At 49.7% G+C, this 26,129-nt stretch overlaps 1 protein-coding gene across 1 annotated transcript; it reads left to right on the top strand.

Moving 5' to 3' along the window:
• Positions 1-2,247: 2,247 nt before the first annotated feature.
• SLC22A31 (solute carrier family 22 member 31) lies at positions 2,248-25,936 on the top strand (the record flags this gene model as incomplete). The annotated part of the gene is given in 16 exon segments (XM_082677846.1): positions 2,248-2,272; positions 21,055-21,195; positions 21,316-21,836; positions 23,151-23,254; positions 23,344-23,373; positions 23,375-23,505; positions 23,761-23,799; positions 23,802-23,928; positions 24,111-24,256; positions 24,356-24,367; positions 24,370-24,463; positions 24,572-24,579; positions 24,582-24,785; positions 25,146-25,257; positions 25,631-25,704; positions 25,707-25,936. Coding segments are annotated over 16 exon segments (1,998 nt in total).
• Positions 25,937-26,129: the final 193 nt, after the last annotated feature.

Below are 26,129 nucleotides of genomic sequence, written 5' to 3'. Positions count from 1 at the left end.
AAAGAAAGACCCTAAACTAACTGGGTTCGTATGTTAAATTACATGGGAGACACTCCGAACTCGCTGTTGCCTGTGTCAGATGGAACCACCAGGCTCTCCCCAATTTTATCACAGACACCAAAGAGGTAGGGAAAAGGGTTTGGGGTTCTTCCGCTGTCTAGTCTCTCACCTTACTCTATGTCCAAAAAATCCCCAGTGGGAATACGCCCACTTCTAGGCCCTCAGGTCCTGACCCCTGTGGCATCTTCCATTGCTCCCAACTCCAATTCCTCCAGGAGTTCCTCTCTGTACCTCTAGGACCCCCTTCACTCCAGGCCTTGGCAGCCCCATACACTGTTACAGACTACCTACTGGACTGGCCACTTCCAAGCAGCCCACATCCTAGGCTTTATAGACGCTCAGTCTCGAGGAATACACCCCAGCACAGGGAAACTTTACAGACCGCAGATCCCCCTCAAGGAGAGTCCTGGCAACGCCCTGACACTGGTTCAAACGTCCCCTATTGGGGACCCCTTGAGCGAGGGACGGGGTTGACCAGAGACGTCTGGTTAGGCAATGGGAGAGTACAGGATGCTCAACATCCCATTAAGTCAGGAGGGAATTCGGAGGACGCTCCGACCCCCTTCCGACAAAAGCCTCCTAGTAAACGTCTCTGAGACGGTGGACTTTATTTCTAGGAGCACTCTTTCTAAGTTGCAGGTTCCTCAACATGGGAGGATCCTCTAAGCCAGAAGAAACACCTCTGGAATGTATCCTTAAAAACTGGAAATTTTTTAAAATAAATGGGCTGAAAAGGGAAAAACTTGAACTTTCCTGTAACACTGCCTGGCCTTTACACAGGTTGGGGGACCGAGCAAAATGGCCTGCAAACGGGTCTCTAAATTACAGTACCTTCTTGCAACCAAGATGGGAAAATGGACTGGGGTTCCCTATCTTCAAGCCTTCATGGTCCTTTACCAAAACCCCACTCTACGCTGCTCCTGTAATCAAAAGCCAGGGGAACCAGAAAACACCTCCGACATTTCAGATGACCCCCTTTTAACCTTCCCCAGTTCTCAGGGGGGGAACCAGGTCTCCAGAGGCACCTCCTTCTTCAGATGCCTCTGAGCAACCTACATTCCCTACGTTTCTTTATACCCTCCGTTACCCCAGGAGGGAGAGACTCGTCCCTCCGGGGTAACTCGCAGTGGAGCCTCCTATCACCCAGGATAGGGGAATTATGCCCTCTTAGGGACGTGGCAAATGGCGAAGGGACAATCAGGGTGCGTGTGCCCTTCTCTTTAACCAACTTAGCCCAATGCAAACAGAGACTGGGCCGGTTTCCGGAAGACCCTAGGAAGTCTGCTGAAAGGTTTCAGGCCCTAACTCTGGCCTTTGATTCAACTTGGAAGGATGTCCAAAGAGTCCTGTCTATTTGCTGTACCCCTGGGGAGAAACAGAGAATTGGGGGGCAGCCCAGGGGCACGCTGACCAGCTTGCCAGGGACCAACCCGAACATTCTGGTATGGGTGGAGAGGCAGTCCCAGATCAGGAGCCCTGCTGAAACGATAATTCCCACGAGGGAGCAGAAGCCAGGAAGCACATGATCCAGCGTACAGTAGAAGGGATGAGCAAGTGTACCACAAAGCCAGTTAGCTACGGAAAGCTTAAAGGAGTGACTCAGGAAGAAAAGGAACGCCCAGCCCTCTCTCAGGGACGGCTTGTGGAGGCTTTCAGAAAATGTACTAACACTGACCCCTCCACTCCCGAGGGTAAGCCCCTTCTGGGACAACATTTTATCAGCGAATCCGCCCCTGATAGCAGGCGGAAACCCCCAAATTACGATTAGGCCCACCAACACCTACGTCCTAACCCCTAGAGGTGGCCTCTGGGGTATTTAATAATCGAGGTCAAGCTGAGGAGGAAGAGAGAACACGACGTGAAGACAGGCCAGCGCTCAAGCTCAACTGATGACCACGGCCGTCAGCCGCGCCTTGCGGCCTCGGGACGACCCAAGGGGCCAAGGAAGCTTCCCACCCGCCCAGAGGTATCAACCAGCAAGGGGGAATGCGTCAGATGCAAGTCGACCAGCCACTGGGCCCAAAGTGCCGAAAAGAACCCCCTGGTCCACGCCCGCTCTGCAAACGAGCAGGGCATTGGAAGTGGGACTGTCCCCAGTCCCGAAGGGGAAGGCGGGCTCCCGCCCCCGAGACGGCCATGCTGGACGACTGAGGAGGCCTGGGGATTCCGGCGGCTCCCCGCAACAAGATGTCTATCTCCATCAAGGAGCCAGGTAAGAAAATCCATTTTTTAATTAATACGGGAGCCACTTACTCTGTCCTGATCTCCCGCACTGGACCTCCTTCCTCCAAGAGCTGCGCAGTGACTGATGTCAATGGACGGCCTCACACCCGCTTCTTCACTGGGCCTCTCGCTTCTCAACTTGAACAGGGTTTGATCTCACGTGGCTGTTCAGTTGTGCCTGAGTGTCTTACCCCACTACTGGAGAGAGACCTTCCGGGCTCCCTCAGAGCCATATTACAGTTAGGGGGCCCCAAGCAGCCCCTTTTCTTGACTCTAAAACAAATCAGCCGGAAGAACAAGGGCCTCTTCCCAACCGTATTCTACACGCAGTAAACCCTGCAGTTTGGGACAAAGGAACCCCTGGGAAGGCTGCACTGCCCAACCTGTGAAAATTAGCCTTAAGCCTAACAAGAGACGGCACGCCACAAAGCCGGGAGCAAGGAAACGTTTGCAGCCCCTCATAAATGCTTCAAACGTGGCCTCTTAGTGTCCTGTCAGCCTTCGTGCGGTTGTTAAACCAAATGGGGAATATCGAACGGTACGGACCTTAGATCAGTAACCGAGGCAGTCCCTACACATCTCCTCATGGCCAGTCCTCATACTAGTCCAGGTTCCTGGAGATGCCAAATGGTCTACTGGGCTTGACCTCAAGGATGCCTTCTTTTGTATCCCAGTTCATCCCTCATCTCAGTACCTGTCAGCCTTGAAGTGGACTAACTCCCACTCAGGCCAAATGCAACAATATACCTGGAGAGTACTGCCTCGGGGGTTTCGGGACAGCCCACACTTGTCCTCCCAGGCCCTAGGAAAAGAACTAAGGGAAATACACCTAAAAGAGGGCCATTCTACAGTGTGTGGATGATATAGTAACACGTAGCCCCACCATGGAGCCCTCAGGTCAAAATACCATTGAAGCCCTTAATCTGCTTGGGGCCCGGGGCTACAGGGACTCCCGGAAAGAGGCACTAACCTCAAAGGAACAGGTTAAATATCTGGGGTATATTACAAATGCCGGAAGTAGACAGTTATCTCCAGATAGAAAACAAGCTACCTTAGGCCTAAGCACCCCAAAGACAAAAAAAAAAAAAAAAAACAATCTTCGTACTTTCTTAGTCACGGCCGGATTTTGCAGAATTCGGATTCCAGGATTCAGGCTAATGGCTAAGCCCCTATAGGAAGCCACTGAAGGCCCAGATACAGAAACATTACTTTGGACAGGGGAACAAGAAAGGGCTTTTAATAATATCAGACAGGCCCTCACCAGAGATCCTGCTCTGGTCTCCCCAGCTGAAAATAAAACCATTTATCTTGTACGTAGCTGAAAAGCAGGGGACGACTCTGGGGGTCCTTGGACAAAGCTAAGAGAAGTTCCTCCGCCTACAGGCTATTTTTCCAAACCACCAGACTCCGTGGCCCGAGGCTGGCCTGGCTGCCTCTGGGGGAGGGTAGCTGCCCCTGCTTTATTAGTGGAAGAAGTTGACAAGCTCACCTTCGGACAGCCACTGAAGTCCAGAGCCCTTAACACGTGCAAGGGATTCTGCAGATAAAAGGCCACCACTGGCTAACTGGAGGCCGCCTTACTAAGAACCAGGCTTTACTCCTCAACTCCGCAGAGGTAACCCTCAAAACCTGCTACACCCTCAACCCGGCTACACGGATGCCTGCTGAAGGCCCAGAACTAACACGTTCCTGCTGTGAAACCCTCGACCAGGTTCATGCCTGTAGGCCTGACCTGACAGACCAGGCTACAGAAAGCCCCGAGGAAGAAGGGTTTACTGACAGCAGTAGTGTCGTTAAAGATGGAGACAGGAGGGCGGTATGCCATCGTGAGCACTCATGGTGCCACAGAAGCGAACCTCTGCCACCTAACACTTCACCCCAGAGACCTCAACTGACAGCCCTAGCCTGAGCCTTGAGCTTGGGGGAAGGAAAAAGTATAAACATATACAGACGTGAAACACGCCTTCCTGATTTCACACGCCCACGCGGCCATCTGGAGAGAAAGAGGACTTTCGAATGCAGTGAATTCCCCTGTAAAACATGGGGCTGAGGTTTCACATGTCACAGAAGTGGTTCAGGGACCAAAACTAGTAGCACTCATCCACTGCCATGGGGCCAAAAGGAAGATTCTCAACTTACCTGAGGGGACAACAGGGCAGACCGGGAGGCAAAGACAGCGGCCCTGACGCCCACCCCAGAAACGGCATTAGTCCCATACCCACCTCTTCTAACGTTACACCCAGGTACTCCACTTCCAAAGAGAACTGGGCACGAAACAGAGGGGGAACTAAGGGAACGGATGGCTGGTGGCACACAGACCCGAAATTGCTCGTAAGTCTCTCTGACCAATGGAAAACTATTAAAGGGCTACATGATTCTCTCTATCTGGGGAGGGATGCAATGTCTACAATCATTTTCCGGCTTTTTACAGGAAAACGGCTCCCAGAGACAATTAAAAGAGTTACTCAAGCCTGTGCCCTTTGTGACACCCAAAATGCAGGGGGCAACCTCAGCCTCCCCTTCTTGCTAGCCCAGTCCAGTGACGGGGGACTTCCCAGGAGAGGACTGGCAAGTGGATTTCACTCAGATGCCCTCTTCCCAGGGTTTCAAATACTTACTAGCCTTTATAAATACTTTCACTGGATGGATAGAGGGCTTTCCCACTAGGACAGAAAAGGCAACTGAAGTGGCTAAGGTGCTTTTAAAAGAAATTATTCGAAGGTTCAGGTTGCCCCGCCATCTCCAGAGCGACGATGGACCTTCACTTGTAGCAAAGGTCACTCAACAGTTTCTGCAGGCTTTAGGAATTCGTCCTGGAGACCTCAGTCCTCAGGAAAAACGGACCGGGCCAGTCACATTCTAAAGAAAACCTTGAGCAAACTATCAGGAAACATGAGTAGTGGTATCGCCTGCTGCCAATAGATCTCTTAAGCGTCAGGGCAGCCCCTGAAACAACTACTAAGTTGAGTCCCTTCGAAATGACATACGGGAGGCCACTTCTCACTCTAGACGTGCTGACTGACCCGGAAACCTAAGCCCATCGTGAATACATTACGAACCTACGCCAAATCCTGAGGGCTATCCAGGAACATGGCAAGAGTCCAGGCCTGCCCCAGGTAACAACCCCAGTCACTCCACCGTAAACCTGGGGACTGGGTGCGCTCAGAGACCTGGAAAGACGAGTCCCCGGCGACCTGCTGCTCCCGAAACGGAGGGGCCCTTACCAAGCCTGCTGAGCGCCCCAGAGCACCAAGCCTGCTGAGCGCCCCAGAGCACCAAACTCCAGGGACTCATGAGCTGCGCACACATGTCCAGGCCTAAGCCTGTCCCCACCAGTATGTCCCAGGAACCCGAAGGCACACGTCCCAGCTGTCCCCACCAACCTGCCCCACTCTGCGTCCTCACAAGACACAGAGGACCCTGGGCAACTCGAAAAACCCAGGTGGACACGCGAAGCTCTTCAAGGCCTGAAGCTCTTCGTCCGGAAAAAGGACAAAGAAACTTCACAAACCCAAGGCTGCGTGCCCATAAGCACTACTTTCTTTTCTGCCTGCCAATACTCCAGCCCACTCACAAAATAATTACCAGGCTCTGGCGGGTTTGGGTAATTACTGTCCCCCTCGCTCTCGGAATCTTCCACGAGTGTCGCTACCGTCCGGCACCCATACCCCAGAGGCAACTTCTTTGCCCATGCTGGGCGGTTTAATGTGAGTCACCTTAAAACCTCAGGACCCCACACTTACCCCCGGGTTTTAAGTCACTATAGCATTTCTCTTAACACTCGTTTGCTACCTGCTCTCTGGTTCTCTCTCAAGATCAAACCTCTGATTGGTGCAACTGTGGAGCTACGAGCTACGCTCCCCCTCCCTGCTTCCTTCCCTCATCTGCAGGATGGATGCATAATTCCCCGGTCCGCACTGCTCAGACTCGCGCTTCCTCCACGCGGCGGACTGAACGCTGGGTTTGCTTGCCTCGAGCTAAGTCTGTCACTGACCACAGAGACCCCTCTGTCCATCCTGAGGGAAAATGGTTTTCCACTGAAAACCCAAGAGTCAGTGCGGTAATGTACACAGTCAGAATTGTTCTCTTCCCTGCTGAAGAAAATTCTACTCTCTTGCTTAACTCTTCCCTTAGCAAGAGAAGCAAAGTATGAAATCACAATGTGGGGATAAAGAACTGGCATTACAGCTCCCCAACATGTTACTGTGGCCCCCTCCCAAGCCGGAGCTCCAGCTGCCCACCTGCGCTCAAACCCCAACGCGCTCCCTGACGGAGGGAGGGGACACGGACACAGCGGACATGGATGGACCGTGTTGGGTGTGTGCGGGAGCGTATTGCCACAATAGGATTAGATGGCTAGGACTTAAAGCCTTGGGCCCGCCGGTCTGCTGTGCCCCGCCAGGACACATTTTTGTGTGCCAGGTAGATAAACAACTGTGGGTACTAAGTGCCTAACACAATTATTCCACACCCATGCAACGTATGCTGGGAACTTTAATTACCCCTTCCCTTTCTTGATTCTTTCCTTAAAGGAGCCCAAGCATTGGGCTAGTTCATTAAAACCGTGCACCCAATTAACTCGACATTTTTACCCGGAAACATCCCAGATGGAGGTACCTATTTCTTCGGGTACACGTTGCTACCATGGTGGGGGGTAGCTGCCCACCAACATGTCCTTTGGAGCTTGTCTCACACCCTCACCACCCTAGCCAACAAGACTGCTGAATCTCTTGCTACTTCACAACACGCGTCTCCAGACTCCCTGGCCAAGGGGTACTTGGCCACCGACTGGCCCTGCGTTATCTATTAGCAGAACAAGGAGGGGCTTGCGCCACTCCCAGTACTTCTTTTATTTATTTTTAATTAATTAATTAATTAATTGTTGGCTGCTCTGGGTCTCTGTTGTTGCACACGGGCTTTCTCTAGTTGTGTCGAGCAGAGGCTACTCTTCGTTGCGGTGCACAGGCTTCTCATTGCGGTGGCTTCCATTGTGGAACACGGGCTCTAGACGCGCGGGCTCAGTAGTTGTGGCGCACGGGCTTCAGTAGTTGCGGCTTGTGGGCTCTAGAGCGCAGGCTCAGGAGTTGTGGCGCACGGGCTTAGCTGCTCCACAGCATGTGGGATCTTCCCAGACCAGGCGTCAAACCCGTGTCCCCTGCATTGGCAGGTGGATTTTTAACCGCTGCGCCACCAGGGCAGTCCCCATTCCCAATACTGCTTGTGGCACATATGTCAACACCTCTTCCCAACGCTGAGAAAATTCGACAACAAGCCACGTGTCTTCAGCAGACAGTTAACCGACGATCCTCACTGTTTAATACGGGCGGGGAAACTGAAAGCTGGTTCTCTGGATTGCTCTCCTGGATCCCACGAGGTATAAAAAGCTTTCCAGTAGGAGGTTTTCATTTTCTCATAACCCCTTTCGGTCATGCTGATTTATGCTATATTTCGCCTAGTGCTCTATTGTCTTCCCTACTGTTGTAAAACTGTGACTAAGCCTTTGCGGCCCAGGAAGGAGACCTGGGACCAACAGGTCCGGACCTTCCATTCTATAAATCGAGAAACATGTTAAACTTTAACCCCGAGATTAACAAAAATACATGCCCAAGCAGAACGGCTTCCTGGCAGGGGCACCACCACCGCCGTCTGGTCGGCACTTCAGGAAGCCCTCCCGCAGCTAACCTGGGTCCTGCCCTTTCCAGGCCCTTTAATGGCTACTGTTGTTCTTCTCCTTTTAAGCCCTTGTTTGTTTAACCTTCTGGTTAAGTTTGTGTCTTCTAGGCGCCAACAGTTCCAAGTGAGGCTCACGACGGCTCAAGGCATTCAGCCCATTCCAGCGGAGGGTGGCCTAGGTCCCTACAGGTCCTTGGGACAGTCAGCGAGGGACTTCGACACCTCCAGGGTAGGCTACGCTCTGTGGCCCCTGTCCAGCCGGAAGAAGTTTAGAAGAAGAGACCTTCAGGCCCTTACTCCTTAAGAATAGGGTGTACGGGCTTCCCTGGTGGCGCAGTGGTTGAGAGCCCGCCTGCCGATGCAGGGGACGTGGGTTCGTGCCCTGGTCCGGGAAGATCCCACATGCCGCGGAGCGGCTGGGCCCGTGAGCCATGGCCGCTGAGCCTGTGTGTCCGGAGCCTGTGCTCTGCAATGGGAGAGGCCACAACACTGAGAGGCCCGCGTACCGCAAAAAAAAAAAAAAAAGAATAAGGGTGTAGAGTCTCTTGGGAGGAATGAGACAGGCCTGGGACCTGGGACCCTTTGCTGCAGTGCTTGCACCTAGACACACCTCTCCTCAAGCTACGGAAGACAAAGAAACTATATGGGACTAAAAATGACTTGCGAGCACGTGCAGTCGGGGCAAATTCTGGACCCAAAGGATACAAAAGACAAAAAAAACCCAACCCCAACTGCCATTTCTGAAGAGCCGGGAGCAAAAGCCCGGTACCGTGCATGCCCCCCTGCACTCAACACCACAAAGAAGTGGGCAGATCACCTAAGCCACCCTCCAGCCCGACCCCTGGACACACCCCTGCCCTCACCCCATGTAAGGAACCGGCTCGCACCCCCCTCAGGGAGTGAGAAAGGGAACCTGTTACTTGTTCTCACTCCCCCCTGCAGCCGGTGCAGGGCCCCAGTAAAGGCTTGCTGGCTTTCTTGTCTAGCCTCACGTCAACTTCTATTGCTTAAGCAGGCTAAGGACCCTGGTCAGAATCATGACTACCCGTCTAAGGCAAGTAGATATAGGAAGGGGTTACCATACTTGAAAAACAAGGTAACCACAAATCAAAAACATACAATAGATTCAGAAAAACCAAAAAGAAGAGAGCACAAGTATAATACAAAAGAAAATCATCAAATCACAAAACGAAAAAGAAAAAGAAAGAGACAGAGACGAAATATAAAATCAATGGGAAAACAAGGTTTAAAATGGCAATAAATACATATCTGTCAATAATTTCCTTAAATGTCAATGGACTGCATGACAAATCAAAAGACACAGAGTGGCAGATTGGATAAAAACAAAACAAAACAAGAGCCTACAAGAGACCCACTTTAGGGCAAAGGACACACACAGAGTGAAAGTGAGGGGATGGAAAAAGATATTTCATGCAAACAGAAACGACAAGAAAGCAGGGGTCACAATACTCATATCAAACAAAGTAGACTTTAAAACAAAGGCCATAAAGAAAGATAAAGAAGGACGCTATATACTAATAAAGGATGAACACGAGAGGATATTACACTCGTCAACATATATGCTCCTTATATAGAAGCACTCAAATACATAAAACAAATATCAGACATAAGGACAGGAATTGACAGGAATAAAGTAATAGTAGTAGTAGGAGACTTTAACACCCCACTCAGGGCCTCTAGACAGAGAATCAATAAGGCAACAGAGATCCCCAATGATACAAGAGGGCAGTTACACTTAACTAGGGTACAAATCAAGCCTCAACAAATTTAAGACTATGGAAATTCTCACAATCATTTTTTCTGACCACAACATCATGAAACTAGAAATTAACTGCAGAAAAAGAAATGAGAAAATAATGATTACATGGAGGCTAAAAAACATGTTACTAAAAAACCAACAGGTCAATGATGAAATCAAAGAGGAAATTAAAAAATACCTTGAGACAAATGACAATGAAAACACAACCATACAAAATCTATAGGATGCAGCAAACGCAGTTCTTAGAGGGAAGTTCATAACAATACAAGCCTTCCTCAAAAAACAAGAAAACTCAACCTAATCTACCACTTAAAAGAATTAGAAACAGAAGAACAAACATACCTAAATTTAGCAGAAGAAAGGAAATAATAAAGATCAGAGAGGAAATAAATAAAATAGAGATTTAAAAAACAATAGAAAAAAATCAAAAAAACCAAGAGCTGGTTCTTTGTAAGGATAAACAAGATTGACAAACCTCTGGCCAGGCTCACCAAAAAGAAAAGAGAGAGAACCCAAATAAACAAAATAAGAAATGAAAAAGGAAACATAACTGATACTGCAGAAACACAAAAAACCATAAGGGAATACTATGAACAATTATATGCCAACAAATTCGACAACCTAGAAAAACTGGACGAGTTTCTAGAAACATACAGCCCACCAAAATTGCATCAAGAAGAAACAGAGAATGTGAACAGACTGATCACTAAAAGAGAAACAGAATCTGTAATTTTCTTCCCTTTCTTTCTTTCTTTCTTTATTGGCCTCACCATGCAGCATACAGGATCTTAGTTCCCCAACCAGGGACGGAACCCATGCCCCCTGCAGTGGATGCATGGAATCCTAACCACTGGACCACTAGGGAATTCCCTAGAATCTGTAATTTTAAAAAACTCCCTACAGGGACTTTCCTGGTGGTGCAGTGGTTAAGACTCCACACTCCCAGTGCAGGGGGTCTGGGTTCAATTCCTGGTCCAGGAACTAGAGCTCACATGCATGCTGCAACTAAGAGTTCACATGCCACAACTAGAGAGCCCGTGTGCTGCAACTAAGGAGCTGAAGAGCTGCAACTAAGGAGCCCTTGAGCTACAACTAAGGAGCCTGCCTGCCACAACTAAGGAGCCCACGTGCTGCAACCAAGGAGCCCACGTGCCACAACTTAGACCCGGTGCAACCAAATAAACAAAATAAATAAAAATCAAAATTAAAAACTCCCTACAAACACAAGTCTAGGACCAGATGGCTCCCCAGGTGAATTCTATTAAATATATAAAAAAGAACTTCTACTGATCCTTCTCCAGGTCTTCCAAAAGAAATGGAAGAGAAGGGAACACTATGAAAGACATAGTATGAAGCCACCATCTCCCTGATACCAAAACCAGACAAAGACACCACCAAAAAAGAAAATTACAGGGCAATATCTCTGATGAATATAGATGCAAAAATTCTCAACAAAATATTAGCAAACCAAATCCAGCAACACATAAAAAAAGATACACCTAGAACAAGTGGGATTCATCGCAAGTTCACAAGGATGGTTCAGCATGTGCAAATCAATGTGATACACCACATAAATAAAAGACAAGACAAAAACCACACGATCATCTCAATAGATGCAGAAAAAGCATTTGACAAAATTCAGCATCCATTCATGATTAAAACTCTCACTAAAGTGGGTAAAAAAGGAACATAACATAATAAAAGCTCTTCACGACAAACCCACAACTGATATATCATGACTTTCTTTTTTTTTTGGCTGCGCCAGGCATGTGGGATCTTAGTTCCCCGGCCAGGGATCGAGCCTATGCCCCCTGCCTTGGAAGCGCAGAGTCTTAACCACTGGACCGCCAGGGAAGTCCCACCCACAGCCAATATAATACTCAATGGTGAAAAGCTGAAAACCTTCCTGCAAAAATCTGGAACAAGACAAGGATGCCCACTCTCACCTCTTCTATTCAACATAGTATTGGAAATCCTAGCCACAGTTATGAGATAAGAAAAGAAACAGAAGATATTCAAATTGGAAAGGAAGAGGTAAAATTGTCATTATATGCAGGTGATATGATACTATATATAGAAAACCCTTCAGACTCCACACAAAAACTACCAGAACTAATAAATGAATTCAGCAAGGTACCAGGATACAAGATTACATACAGAAATTGGCTGCATTTCTTTACACCAACAATAAAATATCAGAAAGGGAATGTAAAAAAAAAAAACATTTAAAATCTCACCCCCAGGGACTTCCCCGGTGGTGCAGTGGTTAAGAATCCGCCTGCCAATGCAGGGTACACTGGTTTGATCCCTGGCCTGGGAAGATCCCACATGCCACAGAGCAACTAAGCCTGTGAGCCACAACTACTGAGCCCTCGTGCCACAACTACTGAAGCCCATGCACCTAGAGCCCATGCTCCGGAACAAGAGAAACCACCACAATGAGAAGCACTTGCAACACAATGAAGAGTAGCCCCCGCTCGCCGCAACTAGAGAAAACCCGCACGCAGCAACAAAGACCCAGGGCAGCCAAAAATAAATAAACAAAATAAATTTATTTTAAAAATAGCACCCCCAAAAATAAAATACTTAGGAATAAACCTGACCAAGGAGGTGAAAAAGTTATATACTGAGAACTATGAAACATTAATAAAAGAAATTGAAGATGATTCAAAGAAATGGAAAGATATCCCATGCTCTTGGACTGGAAGAATTAATATTGTTAAAATGGCCACACAACCCAAAGCAATCTACAGATTTAATGTGATCCCTATCAAATTACCCATGGCATGTTTCACAGAACTAGAACAGGTAATCCTAAAATTCACATGCAACTATAAAAGTCCCAGAACTGCCAAAGCAATCCTGAAGGAAAAGAACAAAGCAGGAGGGATAACCCTCCCAGACTTCAGACAATACTACAAAGCTACAGTAATCAAAACAGCATGGTATTGGCACAAAAACAGATATATGGGTCAAGGGAACAGAATAGAGAGCCCAGAAATAAACCTACACACCTACAGTCAATTAATCTTTGACAAAAGAGGCAAGAATATACAATGGGAAAAAGACAGGCTCTTCGGCAAGTGGTGTTGGGAAAGTTGGAGAGCTGCGTGTAAATCAATGAAGTTAGAACACACCCTCACACCATGCACAAAAATGAACTCAAAATGGCTTAAAGACTTCAACATAAGACCTAACACCACAAAGCTCCTAGAAGAGATCACAGGCAAAACATTCTCTGCATAAATCGTACCAATGTTTTCTTAAGTCAGTCTCTCGAGGCAATAGAAATAAAAACAAAATAAACAAATGAGACCCAATCAAACTTACAAGCTTTTGTACAGCAAAGGAAACCATAAATAAAACAAAAAAAACCACCTACAGAATGTGTGAAAATATTTACAAATGATGTGACCGCCAAGGGCTTCATTTACAAAAGATACAAAGAGCTCATACAACCCAACAACAACAACAAAACAGCCCAATTGAAAAATGGGCAGAAGACCTAAATAGACATTTCTCCAAAGAAGACATACAGATGGCCAATAGGCACGTGAAGAGATGCTCAACATTGCTAATGATTACAGAAATGCAAATCGAAACTACGAGGTACCACCTCACACCAGTCAGAATGGCCATCATTAAAAAGTCTACAAACAACAAATGCTGGAGACGGTGTGGAGGAAAGTGAATCCTCCTACACTGTTGGTGGGAATGTTAAGTTGGTTCAGGCACTGTGGAAAACAGTATGAAGGTTCCTCACAAAACTAAAAATAGAATTACCATGTGATCTAGCAATCCCACTCCTGGCCATATATCCAGAGAAAACTATCATTTGAAAATATACATGCACCCCAACGTTCACTGCAGCACTAGTTACAATAGCCAAGACACAGAAACAACCAGAAGGTCCACCGGCAGACGAACAGAAGATGTGGTACATATATACAATGGAATATTACTCAGCTGTAAAAAAACAACAAAATAATGCCATTTGCAGCAACATGGATGCAACTAAAGATTATCATACTAAGTGAGGTAGACCAGAAAGAGAAAGACGAATACCACATGAGATCACTTCTATATGGAATCTAAAAGATGACACAAATGAGCCTATCTACAAAACACGGACACAGAGAACAGACTGGTGTTTGCCAAAGGGGAGGGGTCTAGGGGAGGGATGGAGTGGGAGGTTGGGGTGAGCAGATGTAAGCTTTTCTATATGGAATAGATAAGCAACATGTTCCTACTGTATAGCACAGAGAACTATACTCAATATCCTGTGATAAATCACAGGGCAAAAGAATATTAAAAAATGTGTGTATGTATATATGTATACATATATATATATATGTATATATACACATATACACATATATATATATAACTGAATCACTTTGCCGTACAGCAGAAATTAACACAACACTGTAAGTCAACTATACTTCAACAAAAAATATATCGATAAACCAAAAAAAAAGAATGAAAGAGAAATTAAGACACTTCCAGATAAACAAAAGCTGGAATAGTTCACTGCCACCAGACCTGCTCTACGGAAATGTTAAAGGAGTCCTTAACGGTGAAATGAAAGGATGCTAGACTGCGATTCAAAGCCATAAGTAAGATAAGGAACACCAGTGTCTTAGTCAACTCGGATGCCGCAACATTTTATCACAGGCTGAGGGGCTTAAACAACATTTACTCCTCAGTTCTGGAGGCTGGGAAGCCTGAGATCAAAGTGCCGGCAGGTTGGTGAGGGTCCTCGTCCAGGATGGAAAAGGCCAATTTCTTGTTGTGTCCTCACATGGTGGAGCGAGAGAAAGAGATCTCTCTTGTGTCTCTTCTTATTAAGAGCATTAATCACATCCTGAGAGCTCTACCCTCAATACCTAATCACCCCCAAAGGCTCCGTCTCCAAATACCATCCCATTGCGGGTTGGGGCTTCAACACATGAATTCTGGGGGACACAATTCAGTCAATAGCAAATAGTAAAGGTAAATACATAGGTAAGCATAAAAGCCACTATTATTGAACTTTGGTTTATGACTCCACTTTTTCTAATATTATTTAATAGACAAATGCACACAATAATCATTATAAATCTTTGAACACAATATATAAAGATGTAATCTGTGAAAATAACAATCTAAAGGAGGGACAGAGGGGCTTCCCTGGTGGTGCAGTGGTTAAGAATCCGCCTGCCAATGCAGGGTACACGGGTTCGAGCCCTGGCCCAGGAAGATCCCACACACCGTGGAGCAACTAAGCCCGTGCACCACAACTACTAAGCCTGCGCTCTAGAGCCCGCGAGCCACAACTACTAAAGCCTGCATGCCACAACTACTGAAGCCCACGCACCTAGAGCCCGTGTTCTGCAACAAGAGAAGCCACGAAAATGAGAAGCCCAGGCACCGCAAAGAACAGTAGCCCCTGCTCGCTGAAACTAGAGAAAGCCCGTACACAGCAACAAAGACCCAACACAGCCAAAAATAAACAAATAAATTAATTAATTAAAAAATAATTTAAAAAATAAAGGAGGGACAGAGATATACAGGAGCAGGGTATTTGTATATTATTGAAACTAATTGGTATTATTTATATAATACAAAAATGGTATTTTTAAATGGTATTATTTAAATAAGTTTAACCTAGGTTGTCATAAGATGTTAACTGTAATCCCCAAGGTAACCACAAACAAATAAGTAAAAAGCATATGGGAAAAGAAAATGGAATCAAGATGGTATACTTAAAAAAATTAACTAAATACAAAAGCAGACAGTAATGGAAGAACTAAGGAACAACAACAACAAAGAATCATACACACAGAAGACATACATAAAACAAATAAATCCAAAAGAGGGCTGGGGTGGCTATACTATTATCAGACAAAACAGAATGTAACTTAAAAATTGTTACAAGAATCAATGAAAGACATTATATATTGAATTTTTTTTTTTTTTTTTTTTTTGCGGTACGCGTGTCTCTCACTGTTGTGGCCTCTCCCACTGCAGAGCACAGGCTCCGGACGCGCAGGCTCAGCGGCCATGGCTCACGGGCCCAGCCGCTCCACGGCACGTGGGATCTTCCCGGACCGGGGCACGAACCCGTGTCCCCTGCATCGGCAGGCGGACTCTCAACCACTGCGCCACCAGGGAAGCCCTATATATTGATTTTTAAAAAGACATTATATATTGATGATTTAAAAATTGTTACAAGAATCAGTGAAAGACATTATATATTGATTTGTTACAAGAATCAATGAAAAACATTATATATTGATTTTTTAAGATTATATATATATATATATATATATATATATCTCCATCAAGGAGATATAAAAATCATAAACATATACACACCAAATTACAGAGCCCCAAAACGTATGATCTAAAACCTGACAGAACTGAAGGGAGAAATAGATAGTTCTGTAACAATAGTTGGAAACATCAATTCTCTACTTTCATAATGGATGGGACAACTGGACAGAAATTCAGTAAGGAAATGGAGGACTTGAACACTATAAACTAGTTAGATCTAACAGACATACACAGAACATTTCACCCAACAACAGCAGAATAAACATTCTTCTCATGTGTACATGGAACATTCTCAAGAACAGATAACTCACTAGGCCATGAAACAAGTCCCAGTAAATTTGAAAAGACTGAAATAACACAAATGATCTTCTCTGACCACATCGGAATGCAGTTAGAAATCAGTAACAGAAAGGAAAGTGGAAAATTCCAAGCACGTGGAAGTTAAAGAACACACTCTTAAATAACCAATGAGTCAAAGAAGAAATCACGAAGGAAATTTTGGAAATTCTTGGAAACTATAGAAAATGAAAAACGTATAGGATGCAGTGAATACAGTACTCCAGGGGAATCTTATAGATGTAAATGCCTGCTACACAAAAAACAATGAAATCAATAACCCAACTTCACACCGTAAGGAACAAGAAAAAGAAGAGAAAACTAAACCCAAAGGCAGTAGAAGTGAGGCTTTGGGTTTAGCTTAAAGGATAAAGACTGGAGTGGAGATACATGAAATAAGAGAATCAGCAAAACAAGCGGGTTCTTTGAAAGGATCAATTAAGTGGACAGTTCTTTATGGAGGCTAAGAAAAAAGAGAAGACTCAAATCACTATAATCAGTAGTGAACAAGGGGACATTACTATGGGTTTGGCAGAAATGAGGAAAGGTTCTACAATAAACAACGGCAGTATATTAGAAAACCTATATGAAATGGACAAATACCTAGAAACACACAAATTACCCAAACTGACCCACGAAGAAATAAGAATAGATCTGTAAGAAAGAAAGAGACCGAGTCAGTAATCAAAAACATCCCAAGAAAGCAAGCCCAGGAACAGACGGCTTCACAGGTGAATCCCACCAAACATTAAGGAATTAACACTAATCCACTCCAAACTCTTGCAAAAAAGCAGAAGAGGAAGGAACACCTCCGAAGTTATTGTACGTGTGCCCTATTGGATGTGTCCTAAGTTATGAGGATAGCATAATCCTGATTCCAAAGTCAGACAAAGACACCAAAGAAAAAAACTACAGACCAGTATCTTATGAATAGATGCAAATGTCCTCAAGAAAATACTAGCAAATATCACTCATATGCGGAATCTAATTTTTAAAAATGATACAAATGAACTTATTTACAAAACAGAAATGGACTTACAGATATCGGAAACAAATTTATGGTTACCAAAGGGGACACAGGGTGGGGGGATAAATCAGGAGCTTAGGATTAACATACACACACTACTGTATATTAAATAACCAACAAGAACCTACTGTATAGCACAGGGACCACTATTCAATATTCTGTGATAATCTCTATGAGCAAAGAATTTGAAAAAGAGTGTATATGTGTATATGTATAACTGAATCACTCTGCTGTACACCCAAAACTAACACAACATTGTAAATCAGCTATAAATCAATAAAATATTTTTTAAAAAAGAAAGGAAATACTAGCATGCTGAATCGAGCAGCACATTAAAATGATTATACACCATGATCATGCCGGATTTATCTGAGGAATGAGAAGGGTGGTTCCACACACAAAAATCAGTCAATGTAATACACCACATGAATAGAAGGAAGGGAAAAAATACCACATGATCATCTCAATTAATGCAGAAAAAGCATTCGATAAAATTCAGCATCATTTCATGATAAAACATGTTAAAACCAGGAGTAGGGACTTCCCTGGTGGTCCAGTGGTAAAGAATCCGGCTTCCAATGCAGGGGACGCAGGTTCGATCCTTAGTCACGGAACTAATATCCCACATGCTGCAGGTCAGCTAAGCCCGCGCGCCACAACTACTGAGCTCGAGCGCCTCAACTAGAGAGCCTGCGTGCCACAAACTGTAGAACCCACGCACCCTGGTGCCCAGGCGCCACAACTAGAGAGAAGCCTGTGCACCGCAATGAAGAGCCCACGCACCACAATGAAAGATCCCGCATGCCTCAACGAATATCCCACGTGCCGCAACTAAGAACAGACGCAACCAAAAATTAATAATAATAAATAAATAATAAATCTTAAAAAAAAAAAAAGGAATAGAAGGAGAATACCTCAGCAGGCCCCAAGCTAATATCCCAAATACCCAAAGCTAATATAATAATCAGTGATGAAAGACTGAAAATTCTTCCTCTAAAATCTGGAACAAGACAAGGATGTCCATTTTCACCACTTCTATTCAATATTATAGTAAAAGTTCTAGTCAGAGAAAGAAAGAAAAGGCATTCAAATTAGACAGGAAGAAGTAAAACTATCTCTATTTGCAAATGACTTGATGTCATGTGTAGAAAGTCCTAATAAAGAAATCCAGCAAAATTGTCGGACACCAGATCAGTAGTTTTTAACGACTTGTACGTCTATACACTAGCAATGAACAATCTGAGAAGGAAATTTATAAGGTAACCTCACTTACAATAGCATCAAAAATAATAAAATACTTGGGAATAAATTCCATCAAGTCCAAGATCTGTATACCCCAAACCACAAAACCCTCCTGAAAGACGTTAAAGGTGACTTAAATAAATGGAAAGACATCTTGTGAAACAATATTGTTAAGATGGCAATATTCCCCAAGCATTCTATAGATTCAACACAATCCCTACTAAAATCCCAACATTCTTTTTTTGCAGAAATAGAAAAAGTGATCCTAAAATTCATATGGAGTTGCTAGTGAAAAATAAACAGCCGAAACAATCTTAAAAAGAACAGAGTTGGAGGACCCACACCTCTCAATTCCAAAACACACTACACAGCTCCAGTTCTCAAGACATTATGCTTCTGGCATGAGGTCAGACACAGGGATCCTTGGAATAAAATTGAGAGTCCAGATATTAACCATACAACTGGCTTCATCAAGGGTGCCAACACAATTCAATGCGGAAAGGACAGGCCTTTCAACAAATGGTGCTGGGAAATCTGGATATCCACATGCAAAACAATGAAGTTGAACCCTTATCACATACCATATAAAAATTAACTCGAGGGGCTTCCCTGGTGGCGCAGCGGTTTAGAGTCCGTCTGCCGATGTGGGGGACGCAGGTTTGTGCCCTGGTCCGGGAGGATCCCGCGTGCCGCGGAGCGGCTGGGCCCGTGAGCCATGGCCGCTGAGCCTGCGCGTCCGGAGCCTGTGCTCTGCAACGGGAGAGGCCACAACACTGAGAGGCCCGCGTACCGCAAAAAAAAAAAAAAAAAAAAAATTAACTCAAATTGGATCAAAGCCTTAAATCTAAGAGCTGAAACTATAAAACGATTAGAAGGAAACACAGGTGTAAATCTTCATGATCTTGAATTTGGTAATGGCTTCTTACATATGACACTGCAAGCATGAGCATAAAGAAAAAATTAACTGAAACTCATCAGCGTTAAAAACTTTTGTGCATCAAAGGACACAATCAAGAAAGTGAAAAGACAACCTACAGAACGGGAGAAAATATTTGCACATCATGTATCTAATGCTGTCTAGTATCCAGCATACGTAAAGAATTCTTACAACTGAACAACAAAAAGGCATGCAACCCAAGTAAAAAATGGGCAAGGGATTTGAACAGTGACTTCTCCAAAGACAAACGCACATCCAACAAGCACATGGAAAGATGCTCAACATCACTAGCCACTAGGAAAACGCAAATCAAAACCTAAGTAAACTTTCAACTGCTAGGGCCCGGGTTCGATCCGTTAGGGGAACTGTAATCCCACAAGCCTTCCCACCTGGCAAAAAACAAACAAACACCTCAGTGAGATATTTCACACCAACCAGGATGGGGCTAGTTCTGTTTTTTTTTTGGCTTTTGTTTTTTTAAGAGAAAACAGGTGTTGGCGAGGAGGTGGAGAAACTGGAACCCTCATATATTGCTAGTGGGAATGCAAAATAGGCAACCACTGTGGAAAACGGCTTGGTGAGTCCTCAAAAAATTAAACACAGACTCACCACATGACCCAGCAATTCCACTCCTAGGTATACACCCAAAAGAACTGAAAACAGGGAGTCAAACACTTGTACAGAAGTCACAATAGGCAAGAAGTGGAAGCAACCTAAACGTCCCTCAACAGATGAATGGATAAGCAAAATGTGACATATAATGGAACACTATTCAGCCGTAAAAGAGAATGAAGTCCTGACACCTGCTACAATGTGCGTGAACCTTGAAAACATTATTCTAAGTGAAAGAAGCCAGATCTCAAAGGCCACGTGTTGTATGGCGGGCGGTTGCCAGGTGGCTGAAGAAGGAGGGCTAGGGAGTGATCACTTAATCATTACTTAATGGGTACCAGGTTTTCCTCCGTGGTGGTGATAATATACTGGAACTTGATAAAGGTGGTGGTGGTACCTTAAATGGTTAGTTTCATGTTATGTGAATTCTTCTTCAATTAAAAACAATTAAGCATAATCTATAGGACCTGTTTTACCTTTCCTCCCTGCGAAAACGAAAAGTGAAAAACAAACGCGATTTACCTTGTTCCTGGGATGGAGACCCTCCAGGGTGACGGTGTCGGCTAAGCCGAAGTGCAGCGTATTCCGAGCCAAGCTCACAGGAGGACCAGCGCGGGATAAAGTAACTTGGAAGCTCGTTTTGCCGAATAACCCTACGATAACCCTCAAACTTCTGAGGACGCGCAGCACCGAGTGGGGCCTCTCCTTTCCGGCCACCACGCTCCGCCGGGGCTGCAGACCGGTGGCCACGCAGGACGGTCCCCGGAGGACGAAGGGAGCTGGACGGGTTAGGGTTCGAGCTGGACGGTCCGAGCTGGACGGCCGGAGGCGCTCCCTCCCTGGCTGCAGCGCCGCGGCCGGCCGCCGGGGAGCAGTGGTGGCCCGCGCTACGCAGGCCTGGCCGGACCTCCTTCCTGCTCCGACGCCGCTCGGACCTCGCGCGCTCCAAAGCGCCCCGAAGGGCGCGGCCCCACGCCACGCTCCGTGCTAGTACGTCTCGCTGACCACGCCCCCGCGTCCACGGCCAGGCCCCTCACCTGCCCGGCCCTCGATGGCCCCGCCCCCAGCCCGCTCCAGGCCGCACCCCATCCGTCCCGCCCCTCGGCCCAGGCCCCGCCCGGCGGCCTGCTTTGCCTTCCAGGGCTCCACCCAGCCGATACCGCCGCTCTCCGGCCCCGCCTCTCTCCGGGCCCCGCCCAGGCCCCGATCCGCCGGCCTCCAGAGCGCAGACACCGCCCCTATGGGGCCGCGCCCTCTCAGGCCCCGCCCCTCAGGTACCGTCTCTCTCAGGCCCCGCCCCGCCGGCAGCCGGAGTGCAGAGCCCTGGGACGGAGCTGGAGGCGCGGGTGCTGCGCGCGGCGGGCGGCTTCGGCCGGTCCCGGTGCCTGCTGGCCGCCGCCTCGTGGCTGCCGTGCGTGGCGCTGGGGTTGGCGCTGGGCTCGGAGCTGCTGCTCACCGCGCTGCCCGCAAACCACTGCGGTCCGGACCCCGCGCTCGCCCCCGGCCCCTGCCTGCCGCTGAGCTACCCCGAGCCCGCGCCCCGCGTCCGCCCCAACGGCACGCGGTCCTGCACGCGCGGCTGGCGCTACGCGCTGCCCGCCGCCGGCCTGCTGCGCAGCCCGGTCACCCAGGTCTTCTGCACCTGCCCCTCCGTCCCCCGCCCCGTCCTCTGCTTCCCTGCTCTGTCTCCCCCTCCTTCCGTCCCCCTGCCCTCAGCGCCCTTCCTCTGTTCCCCCTCCTCCAGTCCCGCCTCGGTCTTCGGCCCTTGATCGACCGGGGCTGTGGTACTGGGGCTTTCGACTGCGCGGGGCTCAGCCCCCTCCTGTCTGACGGTGCAGCAGGTGTCCATAGGCAGGGTGCCGGGCCTAAAGGCAGAGTCCGAGGCTGGGTGCTGCCAAGGTGGGCAGGCAGTCCGGGAGGGGGGCGGTAAGCTGAAGGTTTGAGCAGGTAGGTGCCCAGCGGTCAGCAGGGCCTGGAGTTCCCTTCGGTGCCATGAACATTCTAGCAACCTGTGGCTTTGGGCTATGCAGGTGTTCAGGCTGGGCTCCCAAGACTTTGAATCAAGAGAGTGATTGGGTCACTTCCGTTTTTGAAGAGCAGACCTCCCACCTGTAAGGTGTGTGCAGGCTGGCCTAGGGGCAGGGACGCCAAGGTCGCGGAGCGGGTAACGGGGCCTCCCTCCCCCTCCTCTGGCTAGGCCAGCCCACCCTGCCTTCCTCTTGGCAGCCTCTGTCCGCAGCCCCACCCCCTGCCCCTGGGAGGAAGGGCCCCGGGTGGAAGCTTGGACAGGGTTGCCACATCCCTGCCGGGCCCACCTGGGGCCCTGAACCGGCTGGGCTTCCTCCTTCTGGCCACCTGTTTGGTGTAGTGATGGATCCTCGCCCACCAGCTTTCACAAGCAGTCGGATTTTAAAATAAAAACTCTGACGTAGTGTGACCCAAAAGGGTGTGTCAAGCTTGAGGAGAAGACACAGAGTAGCCCGGGAAAAGGGCCCTTGGCCGGGAAAAGCCGGTGGCGTGGCCCTGCAGCCTGTTCCAGGAGTGGCTCTCGAGGTGCACAGGCCAGGGGAAGGGCAGGAGAGGCCCTGGGGCCAGCCTGGCAGCAGAGTGATGGCCGGAGAAAGGCAGGTGCAACCCCGTGCAGAGCAAAGGAGAAACCAGACTTGGGGCTCCATGCGGGTGTCCTGGGGACCCCAGGCCTCTACCACCTGGGGGCTCAGACCAGGAATTGTCCAGTTCCATGTGAAGACCACCAGGGTCAGGAGGCCATGCCGTGTGATCCTGAGTCCTGAGCAAGTAAGTCCCTGGTCTCTCTCCCTGTTTCCCCTTGTCTCCAGGGAGGAATCGGAACAGGATACCTAGGGTCCCTTCCAGCGTGATATTCTGGGAACTCCAGCGGGGGTAGGGGTCCTGGCTAGCTGACAGGTGACTGGTATCCCCTACAGTGGAACCTCGTGTGTGAGGACGGCTGCAAGGTGCCCCTGGAGCAGGTGGACTACCTCCTGGGCTGGTTGCTGGGCTGTGTCCTCCTGGGCCCAGGCTGTGACCGGTGAGGCGCTGCCCCTGCCCTTCTGCCCTGGCAGCCCTCCCCTGAGCCCTCCTGACCCAAATCCACGTGTGTCCCCTGCTGCCCACTAGGTTTGGCCGCCGGGCTGTGTTTGTGGGCTCCGGTGCTGGCCACGGGCCTGGGGGCCAGCAAGGCCCTGGCCACTGGCTTTGCCGCCCTACTGGTTTTGCAGCTGCTTCGTGGGGGGGCCTCAGCAGGAGCCTCCCTAGCCTTCTATGTGGCTCATGAGTACCGTGGGGGGCTCTGGGGGCCGCCCACTCAGGCTAGGCCTCTGGCCCGCTGGAGGGCGCCTTTCTGGCACTCCAGTCGAGGGCCCTTCTCCAGAAGGTGGGCGGGGAGCTGTTTGCTCTGTGGGCTCTGCTCTTTGTGGGCAGGCCCGGGTGCCTCAGATGTCCAGGTCCTGGGCAGGCCAGCGACTGATCACCACAGCCCTGGACAGGGCAGCCCTCCCGAGAGGCCTGGGCCCCAGGCCGTCTGTGTCTGCCCAGGCCTGGAGCTGGGTGACGCCCCGCGCTGCCTGGCATTCTCCACGGGGGCGGCCTCTTCTCTGTGGCGGGCATGCTGCCGCTGCCTGGCCTGGCCCTGCTCCTGGAAGACTGGCGCCTGCTGCAGGGGCTGAGCTCCCTGGCCACGGGACTCCTGCTGCTGTTTTGGGGGTGAGTGAGAGGGGTTCACATCCACTGTGGAGGCCACGTGCGTTGCTTCCCTCTGACCTCCATGCAGCAGCAGGAAGATGGGCACGGGCCAGGGACCCAGGGACACAGAGCCATGCACTGTGCTTCGCCACTGGGTCCTCTCTACCGGGAGGTCCCCTGGCATCCTCACCCCAAACCCGCAGGTCTCCAGCCCTGTTCCCCGAGTCTCCCTGCTGGCTGCTGGCCACAGGCCAGCCGGCCCGAGCCAGGAAGATCTTGCGGCGCTTTGCGGAAGCCAGTGGTGTGGACACCAAAGACAGCTCAGAGGAGGAGAGCTCCCTGGCTACGGGTAATGGACCAGCCAGGGAGAAGGGAGGCCTGGGTGCTGGAGGAGGGAGGAGAGGTGTCATCCCCTCCTTCATGCCCCATTATGTCCCCGGGGCCGCAGAGCCGGACGTGCTGTGTGCAGGGAGCCCCAGCCCCGACACCACTCGGTCCTGGAACTCTGGCATACCCGCGTCGCCTGGAGAAACGGACTCATCCTGGGCTTCAGTTCGTGAGGAGGGGAGGGTGTGGGTGGAAGGGGAGGGAGGGATCTTGGCCTTCCCCACGGGGTGAGAGTCCGCGGCTCTGGCTGGGCCTGCAGCTTTGCCATGCCTCCCAGGCTGATCGGCGGGGTATCAGAGCCAGCTTCCTGCGCAACCTGGCCACGCGTGACCCCGCCTTCTGTTGGCCCTACTTCCTGGAGGCCAGCCTGGAGGCAGCGGCCGTGGTCTTCCAGCTCCTGACAGCAGATCTCTGGGGGCGCCGCCCAGTCCTGCTGCTGGGCACCTTGGTCCTGGGCCTGGCACCCCTGCTGCTCCTTGCAGGGGCCCAGTGTGAGTGTGGGGCCCTGCAGGCTGGCAGGGTTGTCATGTGTGGCTGGGGGTTTGCCCAGTGGTGGTGGGGATCCCGGAGAGGCAGGCACAGGGCATGAGGCATTCGCATGAGGTTGCTGTTCTCTCCCCACCCACCTCCCCACTGTGCACCCGGGGAAACTGAGGCCCAAAGAGGTGAGGGCCAAAAAGATTCTATGTGAAGGGGCTTAATATAAGGGCTTGGTGTGGCCGGGGGCAGCCTGCAACTCCTGACCCCAAGTGCAGGAGCAGAGGTAGAAGGCTGGGGAGGCCCGGATCCCTGAGACACAGGTGAGGGGAGGGAGGGAGTGTGGGCAGCGTGGGGCCTCTCCTCCTCCCCAGACCTGCCTGGCTGGACGCTGCTGCCCGTCTCTGTCCTGGGGCTCCTGGCCTCCCAGGCAGTGTCCGCCCTCAGCAGCCTCTTTTCAGCCAAGGTCTTCCCCATGGTGAGCAGGTGAGAAGAGTGCAGGGTTGGAGGGCAGGGCCCTGCCTGTGCGCCCCGCGCTCCCCACACCCCAGGTCCATGCCATCGGGACCAGAGTTCAGGTGTCTCTTCCTGGGTGGCGAGGGGGACAATGGCCGCAGAAGGGTCTGCACATCAGCTCATGAGTGGAGCGGTGGGTGGTCGGAAGTGATAGCCCCCAGGCAGGGTCGGATTCCAGGGCAAAAATGGACTTTCAGTTTCCTAATGGAAAGGACAGCGCTCGATCCAGGGCAGCTTCCCCTCCCCCGACTCTGCAGGTGTCTTCCTGGGGCCTGCTAAGGGCCATCCACCCCAGGAGCGCTGGGTGCCCCGCTGGGCCGTGTCCCACCGCCCCCTCTTGCAGGGGTGCCGGGCTGGGCCTGGTGCTGGGAGCTGGGTTCCTGGGCCAGGTGGCCGCCCCGCTCACCGACACGCGTGGCAGCATGGCTTCTTTCTGCAACACGTGGCCTTCCCGTCCTTGGCCGTCCTCGCCCTGCTGCGCGTCCTGCTGCTGCCCGAGAGCCGTGGCCGCGCACTGCCCCCGTCGCTGCAGGACGCCGACCGCCCGCGCCGCTCCCCGCTCCTCTGGGGCCACCCCCTCCAGGACCACCTGCCCCTGCTGCCAGCCTCCCTCCCCAGGGCCGGGACACAGCTGGTCCGGGAGGGGTGACCAGGCTGCACAGACACGCCACCCGCCAGTACAGGCAGACGGGTCTCGGGAAGGAACGGGAGGGTGGTGGGAAGTGGGCCTCTTTGCCGGGGGCCCTGGTTCCCCCTCCACGTGGGGAGCATAAAGGCGTCCGTGGAACCTGGCACCCTCGCTGGTTCTTCCCTCAGGCCGCACCCCTGGCTGAAGGGGGCTT

Source organism: Grampus griseus, assembly GCF_964374135.1.
Source record: "Grampus griseus genome assembly, chromosome: 19".
Classification (NCBI taxonomy): domain Eukaryota; kingdom Metazoa; phylum Chordata; class Mammalia; order Artiodactyla; family Delphinidae; genus Grampus; species Grampus griseus.
Note: the sequence above shows the minus strand (reverse complement) of the source record. Positions and strands in the feature narration are given on the sequence as shown.